The 21,615-nt window shown below is 38.2% G+C and overlaps 1 protein-coding gene across 3 annotated transcripts in view; it reads right to left on the bottom strand.

Moving 5' to 3' along the window:
- The window catches only part of TMEFF1 (transmembrane protein with EGF like and two follistatin like domains 1), a 111,612-nt gene that overhangs the window by 25,893 nt on the left and 64,104 nt on the right, over window positions 1-21,615 (bottom strand). For 2 of the 3 annotated variants that reach the window (XM_085310688.1, XM_085310689.1), the window contains exons 3-4: window positions 15,178-15,307; window positions 7,047-7,073 (exon numbers count right to left, since the gene is read on the bottom strand). In XM_085310688.1, the coding sequence (XP_085166814.1) occupies window positions 7,047-7,073; window positions 15,178-15,307 (157 nt within the window). The remainder of the gene's footprint in view (window positions 1-7,046; window positions 7,074-15,177; window positions 15,308-21,615) is intronic. The other variant, XM_085310687.1, reaches the window with a different exon arrangement.

Raw genomic sequence — 21,615 nt, 5'->3', positions numbered from 1 at the left:
CTGAGTGCACAAATGTATGTGGCTTACTCCCTTTTTATACCCAGTTAGAACAATGCCAGCCAACAGCTATATAAAAGCTATATGGCTATGGTCAATAACAGAGTGCAAATTAGCAGGGGATCTTGTACTCAGACCACAGCACTGCTCAGAGGTTAACAACGTGTCCATTAGCAGGTCATTCTATGGGGAATGGCTCCACAGCTCTGAGATGTCTATGGTGCGGGTCTGCAGTGTCACTTCTCCTTTGTCTGGACTTGTCAATCATAGGACCCTTTGAGGGTGTGCCCCCAGGCTACAGCAACTCCACAATGTAGTGACTCTGGCTATGGTGCACCTGGGGTTTGTTAAAGCTTGGGGAACACCCTAGAACAAACCCCTCTTCTATGGGCTGCACCATCCAGAGTCTCACACTTGCCTGTGTGGCACCTGTCACCTACAAGACTGCGGCTGGAGAACATTTATTCTCACTTAYTTCATTGTTCTACTTCAAATACAGCTAACACCTCTTTATCCAAAGGAAGACTAAATAGCTTCATGATAGCCATTAAGAAAATTACATATGACTAGATGATAGTGGAAAATGGAAAGGACAGAAAAGTCACCACACACCAATGGAGTTGCACCACAATTTCAAGAATGTGGCAGATGTGTTTATGCAAGCCCTGTTATTGGCCATATAAGGAGGACAGGCCTCATTACCTACCACCTTACATAAGAGGCAAGAAGAATCTGTCTTCCTGTGCCTCTGACTCCAGCATCCTCTGAGCAAACACTAGCACTCCTGAAAATATTGCTTAGAGCAAGTTTTCATCAACAGAAGACCTGAACATTCAGGCCCTTTGCTTCTCTTTCCCTGAACCTCAGCTAAAAATGTAGTACTTCTTGTAAGATTCAGTTTGGTGTTCATTTACAAAGAGTAGGATCTTAAAAGAAAAATAGGGCTATCTGAAGTTCAAAAGATACTTAGTGACAAAAAATATGATGAAATCACCACTTAAATCTTTCTAAATCACTCAGGATTATATAAACATGCTAAAAGACATGATTTTATCTCCTATCCAGGATGTTAATCACCATCCAGCTTCTACAGTCATTTTAAAATACATTAAAATAAACCAGTAGCATTATCACAAATTAAAATTTAAAAATTATACAAGGTTCTAAACTGTGTATTTATATCACCCTGCCTGTGTGACAATTATGGATAAGTGTTGTCCCCAGTGGGGGGAAGTAACAGATGGCAGCCTACTAAAAAGCACATACTATATATCAACGTATTAATTACTAAATGCATTCTGCTAGACTTTCATCCCTTCATCACAAGATATGTTAGCTGTTAAATTTCAAAGGGATTAGGAATTCAAAAAAATTTGTTTTAATAATAATTAACTTAGATATATGTATTACAGGCATGTTATTTCCTATTTAAAGCTTACCAGTACATCTTTTTTAATATCATAAGTGCATTTTGCTTAGGCAAGCAGAAACAGTATAATCAAAGAAATTAAAAAAATCATTTCATGAATGAGTAGGATATTAGAAATCTTACCCTTTGCAAGTCTACTACCAGACTACAAAATCTTTCTCTTCTGGGTCAATTTGGTTGGAAATTTGTTACTATTTATTAACTGTTTGATGGCATAYGGAACATGTGATGACGATTTTCAACACACCCTCGCAAAAGCCTAACCGTATCACAAAGTCAACATTGCAGCTGACATTTGCTGGCAGTATCAAATAAAGAAAATAAGGACTTACTGGAGTAAGAAGAAAAAGTCATTGCATAGAGAGAAACAGAACAGACTGCTCAGAAGTACACATCTAACAAAGATGAAAACCTTATTCTTTCTGAGTTACCAGATCTTCTTTAAAAGTTATTGCACTGTGTTTGTATGCCAGATGGTAGGTACTACCAACAGAAACCCTACAGATAAGCCCTACAGATGAAAGCGAATTATCTTTGTCATCTATACCTTTGACAAAGGTGAAACAGTTGCATTTCCAAAAACTTCTCTTCAACAATCAATGCTCAATATGCAGTGGGCCAAAATTTCTTCTGGAAGTGTAACACAATCATAAATCCAAGCAGAATTTGAAATAATGGCCCCAATTTCTCTTTCAGTTACCTCACAATTAGTAGGGTAACGTAATGTTGGGATCTTTTTAAAAATATTAACAAGGACAATGTAATTAAATCAAAACCGAGGTTTTCTAAACATCAAGGCGACTTCAGCCAAATGATAAGGCTCCTATGTAGCTGGGAGAGTTGGGTGCCAGGTTTTTGCGTACCAAAAGAGCAAGAAGATCAGTAAGATGACTGCTTCTTTTTGGACTTTCTCTGCTAATATAAAAATTGTACACTTGAGAAAAACCTTTTTTTTACATAGAAAGTATCTCRAATAAAAAATGGTTAAAGCACATCCTTAGTCACATTCACACAAACATACTGAAGCTAATCTTCCTAAAGCTACTTCACTGGGTTCACATACATTTTTTTWATGGGGTAACATGGCAGCTTCCCTCAGAAATGGGAATTTTAAAGGGAAAATGCATGTTAGAACAAAGAAAATGTGACATGCAAGTTAGCAAACCACTTCCTTTATGTACATGTGAATTTGAGATTGTGACTTCTCTTTTAACAGTTCTACCTCAAACATTAGCGAATCACAGTTTAAACAAAGCGGAACAGGAATGACTTTTATGTCGCATTCTTCAGACCAGGGAAATTGCAGAATGATTCATATAAGATTATACAAAGAAGACCATATCTTAAATGCAAACCTAAAGGAACCCACATTTATCAGTTGTGGTTTCAGTTAAGCAACTTTTTAGGGCTGAGTCCCACTTTTTAACATTGCTTTTTGTAGAGGTGAAATATAATAGTTAAGTAATGAGGCCTTTGAAATTGTTCTAATTTCTGAATTAACAATCCATAATCTTATTAGAAGTAGCCTCAGGATACACACTGCCACAAGTGATCAAAAGCTTAGTTTTATAAGTGCAAATTTTATTGTGACAATTGAAGGTTCAGATTCTGGAATGAGCAAAATGAATGATTTTATTGCAACTTTTACAAATACTATGCTGTCAGAGCACAGAAAATGGAAATTGCATCACTCTTAAAAATCATATTCCTGTCATTTCATTCAGGCATACAGAAAAAAAATGCTCCCACTCTTACTTCTTTGCCAAAAATATAACATTTTTGTAACAATAAACGTGATTCAGTGGATAATCTGGATCAGTAGCTCCATTGTCATTAGCGTTTTTGCAGTAAACGACAATTTCTAAGGCAAGACAGTGTCTGAAATAATCCTTGAGAAGCAAGATCTTATTTTTCTTTTTAGTCAGCTCTAAGTCTATTCTTTCTGGTCATAAAAGTAAATGCACATAACATCATATAGTTCTGGAGCAGAAGCAAAATTCTGCATCAAGTCAACCTTCAGAATAATTAATGAGCTTGCTCTACATCTGGAAAAAGAAACAGAACAATGTGAACCAATAGCACAAATCTAAGCTGCATGTAAAGCAAACAAGCCAATTTAAGCTGTAGGAACTGTCACGGGCAGATCTGTAGCAACTGAAGAGCAGAATCTTCAGATTAAAAAAACTACCAGCAAACAGTGCATCTCCTGCACAGCAGTAGCAATGCTTGTCAAACATGTACAAGCAGCTGCACTCATCCCTTTCACGTGTGCAAGCATCACTGGTATATACACGGTCACAGCAATTATGCATATACGAGCAAACACTAATTCTGTGATTAACACCTGGAAGCATAAAACCTAACAAGAAACATGGAAATTTCTAAGTAAGCATGTTCGCTCACTTGCTGGTTCTTTCTCACTTCCACTTGTGTTTTTCCAGTTTGATTTCGTATTTTCTGTACTTAACCTGTAGGGCACATGAGCTCTTCATACAAACTTGGCTCCTATTTCTGCATCCTTAGCCAACAGTATGAAGGCCTGGATGATTATTTTCTCTGCGTGCCCTGGTTTCCTTGGGCAACAAGCTAAGAAGGCTGGGCCTGGAAGGAGCTGTGCTGTGCTGTGCTCTCATCAGCCCCCTTGCTGGACTATTCAGGAATGCTTGACAGTGGTGCGCACTGTTGAGTGCACCTGCTGTGCAAGTGACCCACTCTCTGTGCTCCTTCTCCTTTCCCTTTATTGGGATCCCAAGTGATGTACTTGTGTCCTTAATAGGTTCTACATCATTTTAAAAGCTTATTTTCTTAGCCTATAATAGGCCTCTGATCTTGTTAATGCCTTCTTGTAAAGTTTTTACACTTGAATAATCGAATAATATTAACTCCAGACAAATATATCACGAGAATAGTCCCGAGTTTTTGTCCAGGAAAAAATCTCAATGATCTCAGCAACAATGGATTCCATGACTCAACATACTACATACCTTTTGGCAAAGTACTATGCAACACTCAATTAAGTGACAAAAGTGGACTGGAAAAGTACCCATTCATTGTGTCACAAATAGGTCTAGAGATACGAGGGGGAAAAAAAAAGAAGAAGAAAGGATGGGGAAAGGTAACAAGCAGGAATTTCAGTTTCTTATTGTTTAGAACAATTTCTTTATCTAAAATCAGGAATTAAAATCAAATTGTTTCATACTGGACAAAAATAGGAACACTTCAGTTGGCCCAAAGACACTTGGAAGAAAGCCAAACAAATGAAGCGCTAACATCACAAAAATGCCAGAGGAGGGTGTGATAGTGGTCAAAGCATCCCATTTTCACTCAGTACCTCAGCAGTTAAGTTACTCATCTGGGGTCAAGGGACCCAGATTCATTACTTTCCTCTCTGCCTGAAGTGAACTGAACCTACATATCCCACCCCCCCGGAAAATACCAGCCATTGCTATAACATTGTGCAGTCAGATCACCACATTTCTTTAAATGCCTCCATTCTATTCTGTATAAATAATTAAAGTTCACTGAAGCACTGAATCCCAGCTAACAAAGCCTTTCTATAGCATACATCCTTCCAACCTACAGTGAAGTGTTTTTCCTACTCCCTCTGGTCTTGGACTCAATGAATATTTTAAGTAAGAACAGCTACAGCAGTAGAGATCAAGGGAGACCCATTTCAGAACTCCTTTTTCTGAAGACTGTTGACTGGATTCAGCACCACGCCCCAACTCAAGCAACAAGTATACTTGAACTTGAATCTTTCACCTCTTCAGTGAGCAGCCTAACAGAAAAAATACAGTATATTTTGTCATACTTTTCCTTCAAACTGTTCATAAAAATATCCAAACAATCCCCATACCTGTCAATCAACTGCCAACCTCTTCTATACTAGCACAGTTAAATTTACAAGGGACTTGAACAAGTTTTTGTACCTAATTGGGAAACTGGAGAAAATTCCAAACAGCATTCAAATATTTATAAAACTGTAGCAAAAATAAAAGTCAGAGACAGGTTAAACTACTGTCATCTGTCTGTCTCTTATAAGAAATGTATGATAGCACTGAAGCAATCAACTCTTAGAGCAGAAAAGGGGCAGCTGTAGTGGAATAACAAGCTGAGTGAGGAGGTAGGAAGGGTAAAAAGGAGCTAGGGAAAGAATGTAATGCAATCTCTGAAAGAAAAGCATTGGAAGAAAAGTCACCAGCAAAGGTAAAATGAGACAGTAGTTTAACATAAAAATGTTCTTTCAAACAATTTGGTCTGAAAAATGAACGTGAATAAAAGGAAACAAAGGCAAGAATGAACACATACTAGTAGTAGCTTAGGAATTTACTGGTAATCAATTATTAAAGAGGAGCAGAATGCCTCCCCTTTGTTTGATACATGGAAAAAGTGGGAGCTCGTTCCTAATTTCTGGAAAGTTAAAAGTGTTTAAGCATGCAGTGATATCAGTGATCATGTTGCACAAAAGCATATTTTCATGTAGCTATACACATACTATTTCAATATGTGCTAGATAGGCAAAGACAACCCTGTGTCAGCAAATATTAAGGCCTCATACAAGCTGGTGRAGCAACTTTTTTTATAGCCTTAACAAACAAGGCTTACTGTATACCACACCAGAGATTGTTTCCTGCCTCCCCTTTATTGCCCATATTTTTTTCCACTAGGTAACAAAGAATTAAACAAAGCACAGAATGGAAGGGATATTGGGACAGGCATACAAAGACACGCAGGCTCYTTGAGTTCATACAAGGCCTTGTGGAATGGATATGAAAACGGTGGATGCCTTAGAAGTTTGAGGGAACAATTTGTTCAGATTATGTGTATTTAAAACAAGATGTCAAACTCAGCAAATAAACATGACAAATAAACTCAATCTCATCAGTATAAACCGCAACACTTTCTTAGTACAAGCAAAGCCTAAAAGCAAAATGAATTGCCTTGCTTGTATATGTATATCTCACCGTTTTCATTCTATGTGTATTCTTGCTAGCAGTATCAAAGATAGACTTGAAATTACTTTTTGTTTTAAATTTTGGAATAAAGTTAAGGTGTGGTCAAAGACAGAGAAGCTTCTATTAGTACCAGTTGTGCTATGTTCCCTTTGTGAATATACACCTTTGAACAGAAATACTTGAAGTACTTGTTAAAAACAAATATTAGACTGTAATCTTTAACCTTTTTTACATTACATGTTTGACAAAGGATAATGTTGTAACTAGACATTGCAGATGCTAAGGAAATAAATGCAAGAAAAAGAAGTAGAATATTTATTGTGATTAGACATTCATAGGTGTTACTGCAAGTGAAATATAGTGGTTTGGTAGGTATCTGAATATTACACTGGCAACACCTTTTTGGCATGCAAGAAAAAAATGAGAACTCGTACCCGTCAAATTTGAAAGAACAACATTAGTCAAATGCATACTGCAAACTATTCCTGTGCAAAGACTATTCTGAGATGCTCATATCACACTATAACATTCAAACTGATTTTTAAGTTGTCATAATTTTTCATAATTCATGGTGGTACAGCAGCTCTGTAGATAAAACAGACATAGATAGATGTATACTAAAAAAGAAAGACRAAGAGTAAATGTAACTGAGGTTTGGTACTCACCTCCTTCTCCTGATCCAGAGCCATTATCTGAAGCGGAAGTGGAGAGGGAGAAAATAAAAAGAAAGCAAATGAAAATATTGCTCCAGGAAAAGTTGTTTGTTGAGGAACTTGCCACTGTAAAACATTATACAGGTGTTATATTTCATGAGCCAGCTGTAAAAGCAAAACATCTTGCTAAGCTTGGGCATCCTTCAACACAGTTTGTCCATGCTTATTGTGTCCTATCCTCCCTTTCCTGTCAGGGCATTTTTACTCATGGAACAGTCGTGTTCATTGCTGAAAACAAAATTGTTCTCTCAGCCTCTCTCAGCCTCTTTTAAATTATTACAAATTCGAACTTGTTAAGCCTAAACATACAAACTGCATCCAGTTTAATTTTTGGAATCTACTTACAAACATAAATAGGTTTGAGGGGATATTTGGTTTTGTTTTTTTACCCTCTGGCTCTGGGAACTGTACTTGAAGGAGTCGCACATGAATTGCCTGACTGCAGAAGCACTTTCTGAAGCAACTAGTGCTCAAAATAAAGTTGGCTTAAGTCAACTGACTATATACTAGCTCCTCTCAAGTAAACTAGTCACTTCATCACTTCATAAAAAATCACTTCACTAAATCCCCAGTTATTTCATTGACATTACAAACTGATTGGACTAGTATCTGATGAGCATTAGATTGGAGCTGCATCTCCTTTGCACTAACAGTTCAAGCATCAGCAGGACTTTAGCTGCATCAGTACCCCAATGAACTACCTCAGCTTTGGAGCAATAGGCTCCAAACAGTGTTAGCAGTACAATAAAGCCACCCTCTGGATCACAAATCTGCTGTCTTTCTTGCTCACAGGAAGTGGAAAGGAGAGAGCAGGACGGCAATTACTGTCAGTATATTGCTTCCCATCCCAGTTAGCTTAGTCTTTCTGGAAGCTGAGGAGAGGAACAGAGTACCTACTCTGCTCATCTCAGACTCAAAACTCCTGTTTTGGTGACAGAGAAGGTAGCTGAATTTATTTCCATAAGCCTGGAAAGAACAAGGAGAACAGACAGAGAGAGAAGTGGCATTTTTCCTCTCATGCATGGACTCATTCTTCACAGCAAAGACCAAGCTGTCAATTTGTTCAGTTGTCCCCCACTTTTTTAAATGGYTATATTTCTAAGACTAATTCCTTCTATTGTGTGGATAAAAGTGTGAAATTCCATGTTATCGGGTCATTCACACATTAGAAATAACCTCTTGTCACATGGAGTGTCAGGAATAGAGATTTTTCTTTTCACCAGCCTAAATTTTCCTTTCTTTCATTCTACACCACAATTCTGTACCTAATAGGACAAGTTTATTAGCTTACAGAAATGAATGCAAAAACAGAAGAGGTCTGTTCCATGTCAGTTTACTGACAAAGTAGACAATCCCATAAAAYATTTCATTGTTGAATTACTGAAAAATACACTATATGGTGCAGCATGGCTTCATTAATAAATTTGAAGGTGTATAATTTATACGAGGTAAGTCTATAGGCTGCTTTGTAATGGTTAAAATTGTGTGACAAGCTTTTGGTTGCTTTAGTGTTTTGTTTTGTTTTGTTTTGTTTTTAACCTACAAATATGAGCAAGTTTAACATGTAGTTCATATAAAAAACAAAGGCTAAAATGTTTCAGAGTACTAAGTCACTCCATGCTTTTATTTCAAAATCTACCTCCCCTCATGCTTTGGCTGGTACATTCAGCCACAAGGCAAGAAACACCATTCAGGTCTAGTGTATAGCAGTCACTGTACTGTGGGGCTCCAGTTATACCATTAGGTGTATATCCTGTGAGGCAGAGGAGCTATCACTGTATAGACAGTAGAAGCTGTAACAAGAGAGCCAAGTGATGCCCAGACCACCTRTCCCTAGAGATCATTGGACTGATAGAGATGAAGTTCACAGGTAGTTCTATCTCCACTCAACAGAACATCCTAGCAATGAGATAGATCCATGCCTGCCCCTTTTATGGTTTCTTGAGATCTGAAAGCCAAGAGTGGCATCCTGTATAACACTTTGTACCATTTCTGACTTTTCATGCAGATCTTGTGCTTCATCTTCGAGTTTATGAGCTGTGCTAAAACTCTTGTTTCCAGGGTAATCATGCTAAATCAAGCCAGTGTTTCTGGGGGGTTTTCTGAGATTTTCTTAAGCAACTGCTGGTTAGAAAGTAGCATTTTTTTGCAAGCTTGCTTGTACAAGCAGCCATGCTCTTTTCAGTCCCCTAACCAATTCAGGATTTCTAGAAGTGCTCTCCACACAACAGGTACACCAATGAGACCAAGCAAAGAGAACACTCAAGGAAGAAATATAAAAAGAAAGAGCATCCCCCAGCCACAACTTAGTAATTAGACTGTGACTGACTTCTCTATTTACTTAAGCCACTATTTTCCAAATAGATTCATAAAAAATGTGTTTGTACACAAACGTATAGCCTCTCTGAGTTTGGGAGCTGTGCTAGATATTTCCAGGGTAATCAAGCTAGAATCAGCCTGCAGTCAGAATCCCTCTTTTTTTGCTCTCTCAGGGCCTCAGCCATTTCTGTATTGCGCTTTGATGTAGAGAGTACCCTCCCCAATCCCAGCTAAGCTTGCAGCCTCTATCAATCAGATCGGGCTGCTCTCCCAGTATGAGTGTTTTTTTAACTCACTTAAACTAACACGAAGAACTGAACCTTTCTCTCCTCTATGGGGCAAATGCTCCAAACTGCTTAGTATAAACAGGATGACAGATACACTGCTGATGAAATTCATGAAAGTACACTTTTCTACTTTAATTCAGATGGGGTAGGTGATCCAGTGGGCATCTCCAGTACTCAGAGAGACAGGTAGAATAATGCCTAAATGCTGCATCATTTTTATATCTAAGTAAGAAATAGGTCAGAAGCTATTCAGCCAGGAGCAGAAAGAAACACCTGACACATCAGAAGTAAAACTGTAGGCTACTCTCAAGACACAAACTAAAAAACTGATGTATTTGTGGAATACAGCTGGGAAGGGATTTTCAGCACCTGAACTTTGTCACCCAAGAGTTACTATACTCTCTATGCCAAAGTTCTTGATTTTCCCCTTAAGCTTTTGGGATAAAGCTGCAGTGCTTTTAATACAAAGACTGTGTGTGTGACTTCCTTGTGTTAAGCAGAAATTGGCTTTCCCAAATCAACATTCCAGAAACTTTACTGAATAAGCCCTAGATAATGCTGATTGTTTTTATTTAATTGTCTTCAATTACTCTTCTCATCAAATAGAAATAGAAGGGAGAAAGGGCAGTTGATATCTTAAATCATAGTTCCTGTTAGTTGATTATAATCCATCTAGATTTTCAGATTAATGTTGATAGAATTAAGTAGCTCTTTCCTTGGTGGGACAGGGCAAACTTTTTGCTATTTAATTCTGAATATATAGAAAAGTGCCTTTAGCTAAAGAGTAGGAAAGATTGTTGTTAACTTGCTATTAAAGAAGAACATCCTGATCTATAGTTGATGCTAGATATGAGGGTGCTGTTGTGAGAGGTGGCTGGGAGTTCTTTCTGCAGCACTGTGCAATTCTTCACTATCTCCTGCAGCAGCAGCACAGATGACTGAAATCTCAAAGCAGCAGTGCAAAGGCTAGAGTTTCAGAAAAGATCCAAAATTGAAACAGACTGTTTCAAGTCCCAGCCTGARCAAAGACCAAAGCAAAGCAATGTAAGCTCCAATTTCCTACTGCTTGCAGGCAGGGAAGCACCATTCACACTACTGCCAGTGAACAAAAGAAGTTTGTTAAGAAGTGTATCAGCTCAGCTACCAACACATCCTAGCCACAACAACTTCATCCTCCTCCTACAGGTTTTATAGCCCCATGCTCCAAGAGCACAACTGCCTGCTAGCAATTACCCTCAGTTTTGATAGACCAGCAGGATCTTTGGGGAGGACTGCTGACAAGCCTAATTGCCAGCAGCTGCAACGCCTCTGGCTGCTGGGCTTTTAACCTTCAGTGTGCCAACCTATCTAGTAGAAATGTCCATTTTTCTCTACATCTCTGGGGGAAAAGCTTTTACTATCACTTGATCCTGCTAGTCATTTCCTACTTAATTATATCATGCAAAAGAAGCACTAGATATTAAAACTGGCATGTGTTGATGAGGTACATCTATGTAAACCTTGCTCTTTACTTCCAAAACATTTCCTTCCTAATGACAGAGAGGAGATGCTATGTTGTTGGAAGCCCATGTTGCAGGCTGAATAGGAAAATACAGCTGCTTTAGTAAGAGGCTTTATTTATTTATTTATTTATTTAAAGTATATTTCCTGTACCACAACAAATCTAAAAATAAGTTTCTCAATCAACTATCAAAATAAATGTATGTTTTTATATGAGGCTTTCAGATTTGTTGCAGCTTTGTTGGGAGAGCATGAAGAACTATTTTCACAGTTTATAAATCCAGAAGCAAGTTGCCTAGAACTTCCTTAACTCCCACAAAAGGATTAAATTTAGCATATATTCCTTTTCAGGACAATGTGTGTATCTAATTATGCTTCATTGTGAGTGTCCCACAGAAATAACTACTCACAGTAAAAACTTGTGCATTCCAAACTAGGGTAACAATTTGATTACTTCAACTGAAGAACATTAAATTAAAGCCACTCTTAAGAGAATCAATCTTTTACGCAGTGTGATACATCACAAAGGGATAAAACAGAAAACAGGGGGCAGAGGAGAGAATTTAATAGAGCTATTACTTGTTTCTAGCTGTGCTAATAACTTTTTTTTTTAACTTTAGAAATCTCTGCATAAAAAGCAATGAACTATGCCTTCCAAATATATGCACTATGCTGAGATTGTCTAAGTATAATATTTTAAAATATCAAGTACTACAGCATTGTTTGGTTTCATTTTCACGTGCATATAGTATAAATCTTGCAGCAGTCAAAACTAACTACTATGTTAACAGGCTAACAGGAGCATGCATTCTTAGGAATGAACCATAAAAGTCCATTTTTATCTACTACACTTATTTCTTCTAAACCATAAAACACAATGAATTCACCAGTAGATAGAGGCAAAGAAATCTTTGTGACTTTGAGACCTTCCTTTTCAACACTGTGAGCACACTGACCACTCTCTCTTCCCAGTTTCTTATAGCCTTTCAGCCAGCCAGTTCAGGATAACCTCAGGTAGAGAATCCTCAGGTGGTATCATATGAATGAATTTCAATTTAATGTCATCCTCTCTATACTGACCAGAGCTGCTGATCCTGTGGGTCTGGCAGCAGTCCTGGTTTAGGTATTGCTGGCTCCTCACGACCTGCTCTATGTTCCCATCTCTGCATTTATGGGGCTGTACTGCAAATAGGAAATTGGTAAAATGGGGGGTGGGGGGGAAGGCCAGAATATTCACTGATCTGGTATACAACATAATCCCACAATCAGCTGCACAGTCCCAGCTGATGCGGAAATGAGCCACAGAGCAAGGATGCTCTGTGGAACAGAGGATCAGTGATGAAAAATACACCATCAGATAGTACCACTGGTAGGGACTTCACTGTAGAGCAAGGGCCCTATTTATCTCAGCCATAGACTGGATGACTGCTCATTCCTTATGTGTACCAAAGGCCAAGTTAGTTGTAGGACAAAATTTTATATAGCTTACTATCAATCACTTCTTAAATGTATACCTGGGTATTGGGCAAAGAGAACACTGAAGCTGCATTTCACTCATTTTTGTGTTCCTTCTGTACTCTGCAATTCAGGCATATGTGTATTGCTTGAAATGCACAAATCCTGATCATCCACAGCTTCTCTCAATGGTTATTAAACACCTCTTTAAACCCACATATTTGAAAAAGCACTATCTCTTCATATAAAAAATTGCTTTGAAAATGTTGAGACCTCTATATGCAAACTCCAAAGCTTCAGCTATACATTTTCTTCATTTCTCTAAAACACCATTTTAAATGAAAGAAATTGYATTTTATTAATTCCTAAAGCACCTATGATCTATTTTCTTTAATGTTTCTTATTTTGGGATCCCTCATCTCTGACAGCACTTGGACAAAGGAATGAAATATATAAATATGCTGTTAAATAACCCATCATGACCTTAAAAATGTAATCAAAATGTTAGCTGACAAGAAATAAGTAATAGGAAACTGACTAAACCATTCTGTATAGTCTGTTCTATTACAATAGCTTCATAAGGGAACAAATATGTTACTCTTGTATGAGATTCAGAATTCTGACATACTTTAAAAATTACTTAGTCCTAATGCACCACTGCAGGGGGAATTTCATCCTATTGTCTCTTGTACATCCTACCAGGATAGAATTGGCCTTTGTTTTGAAAAAAAAGACAAAATTAGGATAAGAAACTAGTATCTACTTAGTTCTTAAAGGCATCTCAGGACAAAGCATTTTCATAGCAAATTCTGAGGCACTAACTGAAAATTAATGTGATTGAATAAAGAATTTTTTAAATTTAGGTATTTGATTCTCACTATATACGTTCTACAGATCAAGAGTACAAATTTATTGATTTCACAATTACCTATTATCATAGACATAGAATGGATAGGTTCCAGAGAATGGTTTTTATGATCTAATATTCTAAAATTAATCATAGGATATCAGATACTTAGGAAGTACCAATTACAATTCTGGTAGAACTCCACTGTAAATTGTACAAGTGTAAATCCAATACGAAACCTGAATCACATCCTAAATTCAGAACTGTACTTTCAGTACTTAGTCAAGTGTGTCTCAGCACGTGTCTTGATCTAGTGCACTGACTGCTAAAAATTATGCTACATTTCTTGATTTTTATGTAAGGCTTAAAAAAAAGGAGAGGAAAATTTAAAAAAAATCTCAAAGTAGCTGAGTGACATAGTGACTGGCAGAGACTCGAAGCTGAGAAGAACCTGTATTTCATTTCAGAATATCTTTTTCTTAGTAGGATAAACCACACATATAAAAATATACATTTTAAAAAAATTTCCCAAAACATTCTCCTATTGTTTTATTTTAGTGAGAGGAGAAAATCTTTTACATTGAGTCTGGCTTTTTTCAATTGTGCATGAAATAAAAAAAAATATTTACACAGTTTCAATTCAATCTATTTATGGGATATTATTATTGGAATATATGAGTTCTTCAAGAGTATAATGGATTTTGTCCTATTCCTGTGGCTTTTGGAGTTAGTTTACAGGTGCAAGGCTGAAAAAGAAAGTGTATTCAGTCATCTCTCTGGAGTATGTTAGAATTACGCAGCAGAGCTGGCCACAGAACACAGGTTTCCTTAGTTCTAGTACTGAAGTAATAGATCATTTTGGATGTCTGTAAGCAAAACAGAATATTGGGGTAGGTGTATGGTGCAGTCAAAGGTGTTAGAGCAGCTTATGTAGCCAAGCTGGGTTTAAATCAGCTAGCTCTGGGACTGACAACAGAGCAGCAATGTGGAACCTTGCCTGCGTAAACTGCCAGATTTCCAAAACCCTGATCTCCAAAAGGGATGTTGTAGCTGCCACTGAGTTCCAGGCTGCCCCTAAGCTGTCATCTATTAATAAACTAGCAATAGTAAAGCTAGCTGGGAATGTCTACTTGCCCTGTAATCACACTTTGGCTACCAGCGAGATGTATCTTACTTGGTCTAACAATAGCAAAGTATAACTTTTATGTATCAAAAGATATGGGATGTCCCAAAGCACACCTTGGATGTGATGACCCAAAGCGAAATTAGTCAAAGATGATACATTGGTTACAGGTAGAGTGGCAGTCAGGATGATGGATGTCCTTTGCTTGTTGTCACACTACTTCTGTACATCCAAAAAATGAGTCATAAAGAAATGACTAATCTGGAATCTGCTGAATTTTGTTGTAAGTCTTGTGAATTAATATCAGAGCTCCCCTACAGCGTTCACCAGCATTGTCTCAAATAAAATGTTTCTCCTTGAACAGTTTTTATTTATTTACCTGTTAGCACACCAGATTTCTTCTGTATATGCCATCATTAAGAGGACTTCTGGTTTCCACCTTACTTCATYGTACAAAAAGCATGAAAATGAATCTCTCTAGAATTAAAAGCAAAACTGAAAACCAACCCTATAACCTCAGACAGTAGTGATATAGAATGACATTTCACATACCAGAATAACAAGGTCCTCTTGATACCACTGTTATCTCTTTCTGATGCTTGCATGCAGCTCTCCTAAGGAAGCACTCATTTTGGTAAGTGTCTCCATTCGATCCACAAACAGGAATATAATTAGTGTGACACTGAAAAAGAAATTATAAAGCAACTCAATCCTACAAAGTCATGTGAATAATCTCAGCTGCATATTAATATGCAAGATGGTAGTTGTATATATATGATGTTGCTAATAAATTAGCATTTTGTTCACTAAAGAAAGATTTAGAAAACATAGTTTCTCAATATCATATCATAGTAGGTATTTCTCTCAGACCACTGAAATAATAGTCCAAGTCCATATGGGCTGAACATATTAATTTAGTAAGAAAAATTAAAATAACTGACTAACTATAGTGGATCTCAAAAATGACTGTAGGGAATATGACAAGGATCTGAAGGATAAATACACTGCAGAAAATTTCTTCAATATAACAGAAGACTGTATGACTAAGCACTGAGGATGAAACTGAGCAAAGGAGAATTTAAGGTGAACATTGTTTTCCATCTCCCTTGGAAGATTATTCTGTGACCAAAAAGATCAGCAAATCCTTCCTTAAACAATCACCATCCCCATTGAATTCATGAGTATCACGAGTTGGTTCTACTCAGTCAATAACTATAATAATAATTTTGTACTGCTGTATGGAAAAATATTGAGCTCAAAGTCATTAGAGTTGGCACATTTTAAAAAAAGGAAGAAGGAAAAGATTATCATTTGAATTGATTTAGTTATTAACAGCTTATATTTTACTATTTTTTACATTCTAAGAAAGATAGACAATGTGCCTCATATATATATAATGTGTACAAAAAATATTCTGGGAAACATACTGAAACAGCCATTCCACCTGGCAGCAGTGAGTGCCAGGTCACTTCCTACTGATCTGGAAATTCAAACTCCACTTTCCTGACTGGAAAAATACACATTGCCTTATTTGGGGCTTATATGATAATGGTAATTCTAGACAGTTTTGGCACCTTTAAAACCCCCAGGGGGAAAAAAAATGAAGATAAAAAACAAGAAAGAATGAATAAAGACACAGTCTAGTCCCCAAATTTACATGTCTTAAACATGTAAAATGTATGATTAAACTGATATAGCTCACCTAGTGAAAGAGAGTTGACACATAAAAAATAATGTTATTTAAGTTAAGCTGTCCCAAAGAGTGGCAACAATTTCTTCTCTGAATTCTAAATGATATTCTCTGTGACTAAAAATTCTTTGATTTTGGCATATAAAAACCTCAAAATACTCAATTTTGAAGGAAATTATCTTTCACTCATATTTCCAAAGATTACCAACTGAGAATGAAATAAGCATGAACAAATGGAAATAAATCATGTTGCCAGCTCTGAAAAATATTTCTAATAGTTTTGTGATAGCTTCATTTATTGAATAGCTTGCAGACATTTTATCACAGCCTTCAGTACTGTCATTGAACAATCACTGAACAGTCAGCATTAGAGAATAAATGAAAAGGAGACATTTTTAAGAGAACAATACTTTCCAATAGATAATTTTCAATTCAAACTAAATATTGCTGAGTGATTTTCAGAAGTTCCCACTTTCTGTCCCAAGGGTAAAAAATTGCAAAGCAAAATGATTCCTTTTTTTTTACAGTTTGATAATTCTTTAGTGATTTGAGATATCTGGATATCCATCACTGGATGTTGATTACTACCTTTTTTAAATTTAAGTTTTGTAAAATATCATAAAAATTGCATCAAAAGACCTTTTTTAAAAATTTGATTAACACATTTTTTTCCTCACCTCACAGTAATAAAAACAGAAGTATCCTTTATAATAGCTAAGGCTACTGAAAGCCAGAGTATCATTAAGGTCACGCTAAGCAGAGCACAGAACCCTTAGAAGAATCCTATAGAACCTCTGCTAGGTCTCGTTTAAATTTAATTTTGGAGCCTCAAATTTCAGTATATCATTTAAGCAGAGGAGATGACATGGCAAGGCAGAGAAAACATGCAAGGTGTTCACAGCATCATAGAATCATAGAATCAGTAAGGTTGGAAGGGACCTCTGCAGATCATCTAGTCCAACCTCCTCGCTCAGCAGGGTCACCTAGAGCATGTTAGACAGGGTTGCATCCAGGCAGGCTTTGAATATATCCAGAGAAGGACACTCCACAACCTCTCTGGGCAACCTCTTCCACTGCTCTGTCACTCTCCTAGTAAAGAAGTTCTTTATATTCAGGCGGAACTTCCTACGGTTCAGTTTGCACCCATTGCCTCTTGTCCTGTCACATGGGACAACTGAAAAAGAGTCTAGCCCCATCCCCTTGACACCTTCCCTTCAGGTACTTGTGCACATTGATAAGATCCCCCCTCAGTCTTCTCTTCCCCAGGCTGAAGAGGCCCAGCTCTGGCAGCTGTTCCTCAGAGGGCAGATGCTCCAGCCCTCTGATCATCTTCATAGCCCTACRCTGGACTCTCTCCAGAAGCTCCATGTCCCTCTTGTACTGGGCAKCYCAGAACTGGACACAGTACTCCRGAAGAGGCCTCACCAGGGCTGAGGAGAGGGGCAGGATCACCTCCCTTGACCTGCTGGCAACACTCTTCCTAATGTACCAAAGGATAGCATTGGCCTTCCTGGACACAAGGGCACATTGCTGGCTCATAGTCAATTTGTCATCCACCAGCACTCCCAGGTCCTTCTCTGCAGAGCTGCTTTCCAGCAAGTCAGCCCCCAGTTTGCACTGCTGCACGGGGATATTTCTCCCTAGGTGCAGGACTCTGCACTTGCCCTTGTTGAACCTCATGAGGTTCCTCTCCACCCAGCTCTCCAGCCTGTCCAGGTCTGTCTCTCTGAACGGCAGCACAGCCCTCACGTGTGTCAGCCACTCCTCCCAGCTTGGTATCATCAGCAAACTTGCTGAGGAGGCACTCTGTCCCTTCRTYCAGGTCACTGATGAAACAGGATGTTGAACAGGATTGGACCCAGTACTGAGCCCTGGGGGACTCCACTAGCCACAGGCCTCCAACTAGGCTCCGCACCACTGATGATGACCACTGCCACTCACGCAGTTCTCAATCCACCTCACTGCCCTCTCATCTAACCCACACTTCCTGAGCTCGTCTAGAAGGATGTTATAGGAGAGTGTCAAAAGCCTCACTGAAGTCAAGGTACACAACGTCCACTGCTCCTCCCTCATCTACCCAGGCAGTCTATGGGTATGGAATCATCAYAGAAGGCTATCAGATTGGTTAAGCAGGATTTCCCCTTGGCAAATGCATGCTGACTCCTCCTGATCATCTTCTTTTCCTCCATATGCCTGGAGATGACATCCAGAATGAGCTATTCCATCTCCTTTCCAGGGATGGAGGTGAGGCTGACTGGCCTATAGTTGCCRAGTGACCTTGGCTTTCTTCCAGTCCTCAGGCACCTCTCCAGTTCTCCAGGACCTTTCAAAGATGATGGAGAGCGGTCTGACAACAACATCTGCCAGCTCCCTCAGTACCCGTGGCTGCATCCCATCTGGGCCCATGGATTTGTGAATGTCAGGYTTGCCCAGAAGATCTCCAGTCCTMTCCTCCTCAACCAAAGGAAAGTCTTCCCTTCTCCAGGCTTTCTCCCTGGCTCTGGGATTCTTGAGCAGTGAAGACTGAAGCAAAGAAGGCATTCAGAAACTTTGCCTTCTTTGTATCCTTGGTCACCAGGGCCCCCGCCCCATTCAGCAGTGAGCTCACATTTTCTCCAGTCCTCCTCTTGCTACTGATGTATTTGAAGAAGCCCTTCCTATTGTCCTTGACATCCCCTGCCAAACTCAATTCCAACTGGGCCTTAGCCTTCCTCACAGCATATCTACATACTCTGACTGCATTCCTATAATTCTCCCAAGTAGCCTGTCCCGTCTTTCACATTCTGTGTACTTTCCTCTTCTCTCCGAGTTTTGCCAGGAGCTCCTTGCTCATTCACGTAGGTCTCCTGCCCCCTCTGCTGGACTCTTTCTCCTTGGGATGCACCACTCTTGAGCTTGGAGGAAGTGATGCTTGAATATTAGCCAGCTCAGTTCAGAGAGGTAGAGTCCCACACAGCTCTTGCTGCCATGATATTATATGTGTTTCGGTGACAACACTGAAATCTGCCTGCCAGTCATTTCTGAAGGGGATCCTAAGAGGAAAACCTGTGATTCATTACTATTTAAAGTTTTAGAAGACTAAGAAGTTAAGAAATGGTACTAGGCTATGAATGACTGCACATTCAGATTCTCTCGGGTAGAGGGGCTATTTTAGTATAAGATGGATGGAGTAGTGAAGGCTGAGATCTATATGCATTTTCTTGAATGTGAAGGACAGACTGGGCTAGCCTTTGCCTTCGATTAAAATAGTTTAAGGGTGGCTCTGATAAACAGTGCCTGTTTCTTCATCAAAACTTCCCATTATCAGGCAGCCAGGAAAGCCAAGTTCATTAGCCTTGCACCTGGTGACAGTTCTCCTTCAAAAGGAAAATCCTCAGCTGACCAGCACCCACATCTGAGAGTATTTCAGTTAGGCAATTATCTTTCCAGAATACATTCTTTTAACTGCAATTGTAAAAGCATAAGAAATGCCTTAATGGATCAGACCAATGGTCCATTTAGGTAAATACTCTGTATCCAGCTGTGAGGATAGAAAATGTTATTAATGGAGAACAGTCTTTAATTCCCACATTTTCCTTTCAGTGTGTGTTTAATTGAACCATTGTACATAAATTTGTCCAAATCCTTTTTCAGACTTTCTAATGTAAACAAAAAAATCTAATTAGCTGTTAGAAGATGGTTTTGCATGTAGAGAATCTAATGATTTGGTCTGGGAATTTTTAGGGAGATATTTTGGAAGTACTAGTTTCAGCTATATAATTAAGCTGGAGAGCTCCAGGAGGAATTCAATCTGTTATGTCTGAAAAATACAGTATATTCTCCTCATGCTTAGATGTTTTCCCTCACAGCATAGGATAAGTTTTTCAGGAAATACAGGGAAGCTTATTAATTAAGCTTATTAATTAGCTTTAAAAATCCATTTTTGAAGCCCATATTATTCTCAAGAAAAGTATCAAGTTTATCACATGGGTGGTCAGCTCCTGTTCTTCTCCTCGTGACCTCAGTAAAAGGCAGCTATCGTATTTATCGCCCATCTAAAATAAACAAAACTTTTGCTTAGCTTAGAATTGATTTTCTTTGCATTTTTTATTATTACTGAGTTTTGATTTTATTATTATTCATAAAGTTACAGCTAGAGTGAAGGCTGAAGAATAGCCTTCTCCTAAGCATTTGTTCTCATTTTAAGAGGTAATCAGATCCCATTGTTCCTATGGGATGTTAGTTAAAGAACGCCCTTACGATAGGCACCCACCTAAACTTTACTACATTAAAAGCCAGCTCTGATACCCTAAATCTAAAATCAGTGTAAGATCACACAYACACCGCTGCTAGTCTGGTTCCTCTTGATTTATAGCTTATTGTAAACAGAATACAAGATTGTTTTTAGAACTCTGAAGGACAGCCCACCCTAGAATTGGTTAATAACACTAGCAACTCTTGCGGTTTCACCAGGAGTCTCATAATGTTTCACATTTTTATCCTGGACATAAATTATGAAGACAAAGAATCTCTATATCCCTTTATCTAAAAAGTATGTGGGAGAAATTGCCAAGTTAGTTATAAAAAAGTACGAACTATGTATATTAAAGACTCAAAAATCTGTAAATCAGATTATGAGAACTTGATATTTACTAGTTTTTAGGAGTTCGGAGGATTTTTTAAAATTAAATCTCACTATTTTTGAGTGGGGCTAATTCACCATTTTCAATCAAAAAACTTTATGATTACTGATGATTCTATTCTTATCTGATTTTCAGTTGCCAAAAAAACAGTGCCAGAGTACGTGTTTTGTACATTTGTACTTTCTTTCTCTTTGGGTTCAATTTAAATATAGTTGTTGTTGTTATTATTTTCAACACACAGGATTCAAAACTATAATGGCCTATGTCTCAGAAGAAGAACATGAAATCTGGGGAGTCTGACAAAATACACACCTTGCTGGTATGATTTGACTAGGACACTCTGTGTTGCAGAGAGCCATGCCAAGCAAACTATCTAGGTAAGAAATACAACAAGAAAAACAATCACAATGACTTAAGATTTTTCATCGTAGAAAGTGCAATGTTTGGCCACCAAGAGAGTAGAGAAGAATCTTCCAAATACTAATATTAGCACAAGTGTTTTATAAGAAGTATCAGAGTTAAATCATAAAACTTCATTTTGGTCACCTTCCTTCTCATCTCAGGTCTCAGGGGCAGGATGAGATGAAGCGGGAAGGCAGAGAGAGCAAGTATCATCTGGTGCTCCCCATTTCTACCTATCCTGATGGAAAGGACCGTGGGTATCAGGCATACGGCAGC

Source organism: Rhea americana, unplaced genomic scaffold, assembly GCF_003343005.1.
Source record: "Rhea americana isolate MKP2758 unplaced genomic scaffold, rheAme1 scaffold_323, whole genome shotgun sequence".
Lineage (NCBI taxonomy): Eukaryota > Metazoa > Chordata > Aves > Rheiformes > Rheidae > Rhea > Rhea americana.
This window is presented reverse-complemented; position numbering and strand designations above follow the sequence as displayed.